The 6799-nt window shown below is 35.9% G+C and overlaps 2 protein-coding genes across 6 annotated transcripts in view; one reads left to right on the top strand and one right to left on the bottom strand.

Annotated features, from left to right (window-relative positions):
• The window catches only part of ifi35 (interferon-induced protein 35), an 18363-nt gene extending 16105 nt beyond the window's left edge, over nt 1–2258 (bottom strand). The window contains exons 1-6 of one of the 5 annotated variants that reach the window (XR_001633195.1): nt 2153–2258; nt 1630–1673; nt 1471–1542; nt 1232–1390; nt 1027–1143; nt 641–785 (exon numbers count right to left, since the gene is read on the bottom strand). Coding sequence is in view for 4 of the 5 variants with exons in the window: in XM_016476910.1 (XP_016332396.1) it covers nt 641–785; nt 1027–1143; nt 1232–1390; nt 1471–1542; nt 1630–1641 (505 nt within the window). In the remaining variant the exon portion in view is untranslated. Of the gene's footprint in view, nt 1–640; nt 786–1026; nt 1144–1231; nt 1391–1470; nt 1543–1629; nt 1676–2152 lie in introns of all 5 variants that reach the window. The other 4 variants (XM_016476910.1, XM_016476912.1, XM_016476911.1 and 1 more) reach the window with 4 other exon arrangements.
• Nucleotides 2259–3186: 928 nt separating this feature from the next.
• The window catches only part of LOC107680845 (granulins-like), a 12155-nt gene continuing 8542 nt past the window's right edge, over nt 3187–6799 (top strand). The window contains exons 1-7 of the mRNA XM_016476897.1: nt 3187–3300; nt 4096–4181; nt 4914–5051; nt 5498–5635; nt 5906–6034; nt 6226–6310; nt 6487–6593. Coding sequence (XP_016332383.1) covers nt 4914–5051; nt 5498–5635; nt 5906–6034; nt 6226–6310; nt 6487–6593 — 597 coding nt within the window. The 5' untranslated portion in view covers nt 3187–3300; nt 4096–4181. The remainder of the gene's footprint in view (nt 3301–4095; nt 4182–4913; nt 5052–5497; nt 5636–5905; nt 6035–6225; nt 6311–6486; nt 6594–6799) is intronic.

Genomic DNA, 6799 nt, shown 5'->3' with positions numbered 1-6799 from the left:
TATATGTTTAAAAAAAGAATTATTAATGTTAGCAGCAGTTGTGCTGCCAAATATTTTTTTGACAGTTGACAGAGAATACTTATATCGAGCTTTGTGAGCCCGCTGAACCTGATCTAAACCAGGTTAGATTTGTTTGGTTTTGCCAACTCTAAACTTACTCTGAAACTCTGAGTTTGTTCATTTCGCTTCGTGCTACAGGCCACAGGTCCTAAAACTTAAATTAAAATATAAAATCAATCAGTTATTTTAGTTACTATTAGTTACTAATTTAAAGAAACTATGATATATTAAAATAAGTTAAGATGGGGACCTTAACTTATAGGGTTAGGAAGTATCAATATCTTTGTGGACAATGCAGTGCCTTGCAGTCAATGTTGTTTCTGGTGCCAAAGACTTTGTTACACTTATATTCTGTTTTGTTTATGTTTTCATTGTGTTTTGGTTCTGTCGTCTTTGTTTTGCCATTTGACCTATAGTTTCTTGCTCTGTTTAATTACTCATTTTGTTCACCTGTTGTTTAGTAAATCATCTCCTTTGTTTTAGTGTATTTAAGCCCTTCAGTTCCTTGAGTTCTTTGAACCTTTAAGCACTTTTGATGTTGTTTCTTATTGTGATGATGCTAGTTTGGATCATTACATACCATTCTCTTCCTCAAAGGTGATCAGTGCTGTTCCACCCTCCATTGGATAAACTATATGGGGATTCACATCAAAACTCACAGCATGCGCTCCCTCTTTTGTATTTCCTCGAAACACAACCCTCCTCTCAGGCACCGCTGTAGAGATCTGTGGAGTCAGTGTGGAGCCTTGTTAGTCTCACAGTTGATAATTTGTCCAAATTAAGCATTGAAGTTTTAAGTTCAAATTTATATGAATATAAGGGAAAATATAAAAAAAAAAGTTTAGATTATTATTAAAAAGTATTTCAACAAATATTGTACTGATATATTGTAGAGCCACACAGACCATTCAGCCCAGTGACTGCAGCTAAGATAAGCATGAATATATTTATTTTGACTCCGTAAACCTCAGTTTGCTTTTTCAGACTTGTGTTTCTTTGGTCCAGCTTATGCAATTCCTCCTTCACTTTCAGGATCTCCACCTGCAGCTTGGTGTTCTCGTCCTGTACAGCTCTGCATTTCTGCTGCACACAGGGACCAATTACCACAGTTTGTTTTTAAGTCTTTGGATTAGGGCATAAAATGAGTGTCTGTATTTTTATTTATACATACCTTCTCTTTCTGAATGATCATAGTACGTTTCTTTTTTTCATCCTCAATTGATGCTTTCCTCTCCTCAGAACGTTTTTTAAATTGCTCGGCAAAGTTGTTGTTGTTATCTATGCCATCTCTCAGTATTTTTTGTTCTGCCAACAATGCTTCATGCTGTGTCTGGACAGATGAGAGGACATAAGGATTAATGGTTTGTATTCTGGTTGACAAGTATCCTGGTTTACGAGCCACTCACACACCTTGTATTTGTTGATCTCCCTCAGTACATGGTCCAGACATCCCAAAGACTGACCATCCATAAGACTGAAATCCTGAGTGGACAGACAAAATGACAAACACGGTAATTTTACTGAATAGAGAATCGAATGGAAAAAAAATTGCCAGAACACTTCCTTTACCTCAGTAGACATTTCTACCTACGCAAGAACCTGTGGACAGAGAACTGTTGTAGACGGAAGAAACACATAACATGTCTTTACAACCAATGTGAAAACCTTTAAGAGCTGTTTTTCATCAAATCTTGGACATTTCGTTCGCCTAAATTGAGCTAGTTAAGTAGGCTAGTTAATAAACTTAAGCCTATTAAGAACTTAAGTTAAACATGACAGCATGATCGACGTCGCAAAAAGTTGCTTTAAAAGAAAAATATTCAACACTTTATTAGACCCAGCAGACACGTTTTTGTTTTGTTTACTATTTGTTTTGTAAAATGTTGAGGAAAATGTTGACATTAAACACTTTCACTTTTCATACGTTGCGTCTGTCACGACTACTTTTTTGTTAACAGCAAAGCACTTTAACAACAAACCATAGCGACTTCTGTGACTAGTGACTTTTCGTAGGAACCTTATACTTTTTTGTTTTGTCATGATCATTTATTTTCCACATATTTCTAAATAAACAGATGAGACAAATACATACCGTGACGAAGCAACCCGTAGTTACGGCTGTTTCGCTTTCATTTCAGGTATGATATGGGATATATTTGCTATATTCACAATGGCGGCGTCGATAGTAATTGGTAACGTTAAAGTTTCTTTAACACACACACACACACACACACACACACACACACACACGTTTCCATGTTTTATGGGGACATTACATAGACGTAATGTTTTTTTATACTGTAGGCCTACAAATTTTATTTTCTATCCCTTACCCTAAGCATAGGCTATAGCTACTCCTCACAAAACTTTCTGCTATTTTAGATTTTCAAAAAAGATCATTATGATTTGTAAGCTTATTTCCTCACTGGGATCAATAAATAAATGCCCCCACAATTTGTATTCTGTAATTTACATTTCAGACATTGCCATTTTGTGCTCATGCTTCCTCATGCTATGGCATGTTCGTGCAGGTGATCAGGGACTCTGGGCATCTTCTGGTAGGCTATTTTTCGGAGTCAGTAGAAAGGTCTCTTTATGTCTTAAGTTATGCCTATAACTCTGAGAGACCTAAATTGCCTGCCGCCTGTAAAGCGTTAGAACTGTTCAACAGGTGCATGTGCAGTACTTGTACTTATATTTTGATTGTTCTTTAATAGACTAGGCCTATACAATATCTTGGAAAAAGGGATGTTTCTTTTTTGTCTTTTGTTTTTACTATGGGGCGCCAAAAGACGAATATTCGAGTGTTCTACCCGACTGTAGGCTATCCAAAATGTTGTTTCAGCAATATGTTCAGGTAGTGCCAGGTTTCCTTTTTTTTCATATTCAAAAATGTATCAAAAGCTTTTTGATATCTCATACAGTTTTCATACAGCCTAACGGTCAGAAGACGTTTTTATTCAAAGTGACTTACAAATCACAATCTAGTGCTGTAAGAACACCAGCTTTTTATTTTATTTTATTTTTACATTTTTCATTTATTTATTTATTTGTTCTGACGAAAAAGATGCTATTTGCATTTCCAAGGAATCCAACACAGATGACACGCCTCGTATTAACGGACAGTTACATTATCCAAAGGCTGCCCTCTAATGTAGGCGGAGTTTGAGAGAACTCTACATTTAAGAGGCAAACATCTATTAATTCCAGCACCGTGTGAGAACGTTGCAAGGGGACACGGTAGGTCTTGTATTTCCATAATTCGTTTCAGACGCCCTTTGTACATTTTCAAACAGCATGGTAGTTATGTGCAAAAGTGCTTTGCTCATTGTGTTTCGTTTGTACGCGTCACTCGTTGCTATAGCAGATTTTTTTTCCCTACAATGAACTAACTCACTTTTATGTAGTACATTTAATGTTAATAAACTGTAAAAGATAATTAAATGGAATGATGAATTTAATTTACCTTTACCTTTATTTGACCCTCTAACTCTAGCACTTTCTATTCTATTTTAATTCTACTTTATCTATATTTATCTTCTTTTTTTATTAAAAAAAAAACAAAAAAACAAAACCACTAGCTTTCTATTTTTTTCTATTCTATCTACTTGTTTTTCTTTGTGTGTGTGCGTGTAATGTGTGTGTGTATATGTGTATATATGTGTGTATGTATATGTGTATATGTGTATGTATATATATATATATATATATATATATATATTTATGTGTGTGTTTGTTTGTATGTATGTATGTATGTGTGTATATGTATATATGTATATGTATTATACATGTATGTATATATATGTATATATATATATATATATATATATATACACCTTGCTACGTGTACTGTGTTAGGCTAACCGAGACTTGTCATTTGCACTTATATATTGTTGCTCTTTTGTTAGTTTTGACTGCTTTTATTGTCCTCATTTGTAAGTCGCTTTGGATAAAAGCGTCTGCTAAATGACTAAATTAATTAATTAATTAATTAATTAATTTCTTTTTATGTAAAACATTTAACTCTGTTGACAGATCGGTAACTTGGACCCCTCGGATCCACGGACTGGTCATTCACTTTAAACCGTTTACAAATCCACCTGTTCATTTAACATTTAAAAGTAAGTTGAATTGAAGTGCATCCTCTCTCTTTCTTTTACTTCAGAAGAGGTTTATTGTTTCTGAAATTAATTAATTTGAGCATTATTCTCGGTTAGAAATAGCAACTAAAAATTAATCAGTGACTAAAAAAATTTTAAAAAGTTAAAGTAGCCTACCACATTCACAGTGCCCACTTTTTGTGCAATAGAAGCTTAGGAGCTAAAACCAGTCTATCAGTCACAATGTGGCTTGGCATTCATAAGAGGGATTTCCTTTTGTCAAGAAAAGGAAAGAAAACAGCACACTTTTAATTGACTGGTCCCCTTGGTGTGCCCTCAGTCAGAAATAAGAAAATAAGATACTCACCAACTATAACAAAATCTCTTTTGCTGGATTTGAACAACTTTTTCTCAAACATTTATAACCCTGAGTTTCAGTTATTGTTTCTGGGGTCAGCGTAGTTTCTCTGGTAAGCTTTTGCTTCAAATTTCTAGATGTGAAAGAGGAAGTGGTACACAAATTAAAATCATACTTGCACTGTTATAGCTCAACAAAACAGGATACAGTGATTTATACATCTGAAAAGGTTTGTTAAATTGTGACCCTGCATCTTGGACGTGAAGGTCTGATGGGTTACAGTATTCCAAATGAATGAAAGTTTGTATTTGCATTTTCAGCTTAAACACATCAGACACTTTTCACATTTCAAATCTGTTACTTTTAACATTTTAACTCTCTCTCATTCCATTCAGATGTTGAAAGTGACATTCGGCCTCGCTCTGGTGACTCTGGTTGCTTGCTCGCAGTACCCCAACAATGAAGTCTGTGAGGCAGGCCAGACATGCTGCCAGGGTCCCACTGGAGAGTTCAGCTGCTGCCCTTTCCATCACGTGAGCAACTAAACTAGTGACAGATACATAAAGACAGTTTCAGTTCAGAGTATTAGTGCCAGCTACTCTTCTATAAACATAATAAAGGTTGTAGAAAGTAGATTAGACAAGACGAGAAGGTCAATTGTACACTGATATGGAAGACAGTGTTCTGCGGTCACTCGTTTTTTATGCTCTGTCAGATATAGCACCCTTTTTTTAGACACATTCACACTGTCAGCTCATGTAATAAGGGTTATGATAAGGCACTCGTATAGTATCAACATGCAAATTGCTCTTTGATGACTTTGCTATTCAAAGAGCTCAAAGAAATTAAGCTGTATTCAGGAGGTTGTGTGTCAAATGTCCAGCTTCAGTATTGCTCAATGAACTGTTTACAGTATGTTTGTGTGAATGATCAGCTCATACGTGTGTATAATTATTTGTGTGTCTGTGTGTGTGTGTAGGGAGAGTGTTGTGAGGACCACCTGCACTGCTGTCCTGAAGGCATGCTGTGCAGTGTTGTAAACTCCACGTGTATAAACGCCACACATACACTGCCATTTGTGGAGAGGATACCGGCTAAACGGACAGACCTTCCCAAAGTGAAAAATTATAAAAAGATTCTAAATAATAGTACTCGAAGCTGTTTGTTATGTTACAAAGAGATAGTTCAACCAAAAATTCTGTTATCATTTACCCACCCTTCATTTTGTTCCAAATCTGAAAGTAGATATTTTGAAGAATGTTGGTAACCAAACCAACGTGGTAGCCATTGAGTATTTTTTTCCATACTATGGAAAATGAGGGTGAGTGAATGATGACAGAATTTTCATTTATGGTGAACTGTCCCTTTAATAATCCTCATTCCTCAGTCGCTCAGAATGATTCCCTCATTACCTGCAAGTGAAGATGACACCACCTGTCCTGATGGCTCATTCTGTCCTGCTGAGTTCTCCTGTCTGCTGATGGCTTCATCATATGGGTGTTGTCCCGTAGCACAGGTAAGTTACATTATCACAGGAATATGGGCCCAAACCACCAGCTTCTTGTCCATGACATGGTGTATTGAATGGCCTCTCACCTGGTCACAAAAGAAGCGTGGTGTTGCTAAAACATAGACCCTTTGAGATATATTCTTTTCTATACTTTTTTTTTGTTATAAGAATATATACTATGTTCTTCTCTTTTTCAGGGCCTTGTGTGCTCAGACGGGAAACACTGCTGCCCAAAAGACCATGAATGCAGTGCAGACAGCAGTTTGTGTGTCAAACTGAAAGGTATGGAAGAGACTGAAGGAATGAAGGTGGACTAGAGACTTTTCATGATTAAATCATCCTTTATTTAAAGGAGATCCCATATAAATTTATTACGGGTTTACAGTAGTAAGATTAACTGTATTCATTAGGATAGAATATAAGTGTGGTTCATGGTGTTGTCCTGTGATTGTTCTTAGAACCAGTCGAGACTGTTCTTTGTGGAAATGGGACCTCAGAATGTCCCATGGACACCACATGTTGTGAGACAGACGATGGTCAGTGGGCATGCTGCCCCATGCCAAAGGTACAGTTCACAGTTCAAATACAGCAATATGTGCAGAGACATGCTGACACTGAGTTCTCAGTTCAGAAAATTAAGCTGTGTTTTTTCACAGTCGGAGAAACATATTTAAATAAATATGCATTTTTGAAACTGAATTTCTTCTATATTTTGAATATTTATCCATTTATTTGAGAGAGAGAGAAAAAAATAAAATAAAATAAAATAAT

Source organism: Sinocyclocheilus anshuiensis, unplaced genomic scaffold (genome assembly GCF_001515605.1).
Source record: "Sinocyclocheilus anshuiensis isolate Anshui unplaced genomic scaffold, SAMN03320099.WGS_v1.1 scaffold1230, whole genome shotgun sequence".
In the NCBI taxonomy this organism is placed as follows: Eukaryota; Metazoa; Chordata; class Actinopteri; order Cypriniformes; family Cyprinidae; genus Sinocyclocheilus; species Sinocyclocheilus anshuiensis.
This window is presented reverse-complemented; position numbering and strand designations above follow the sequence as displayed.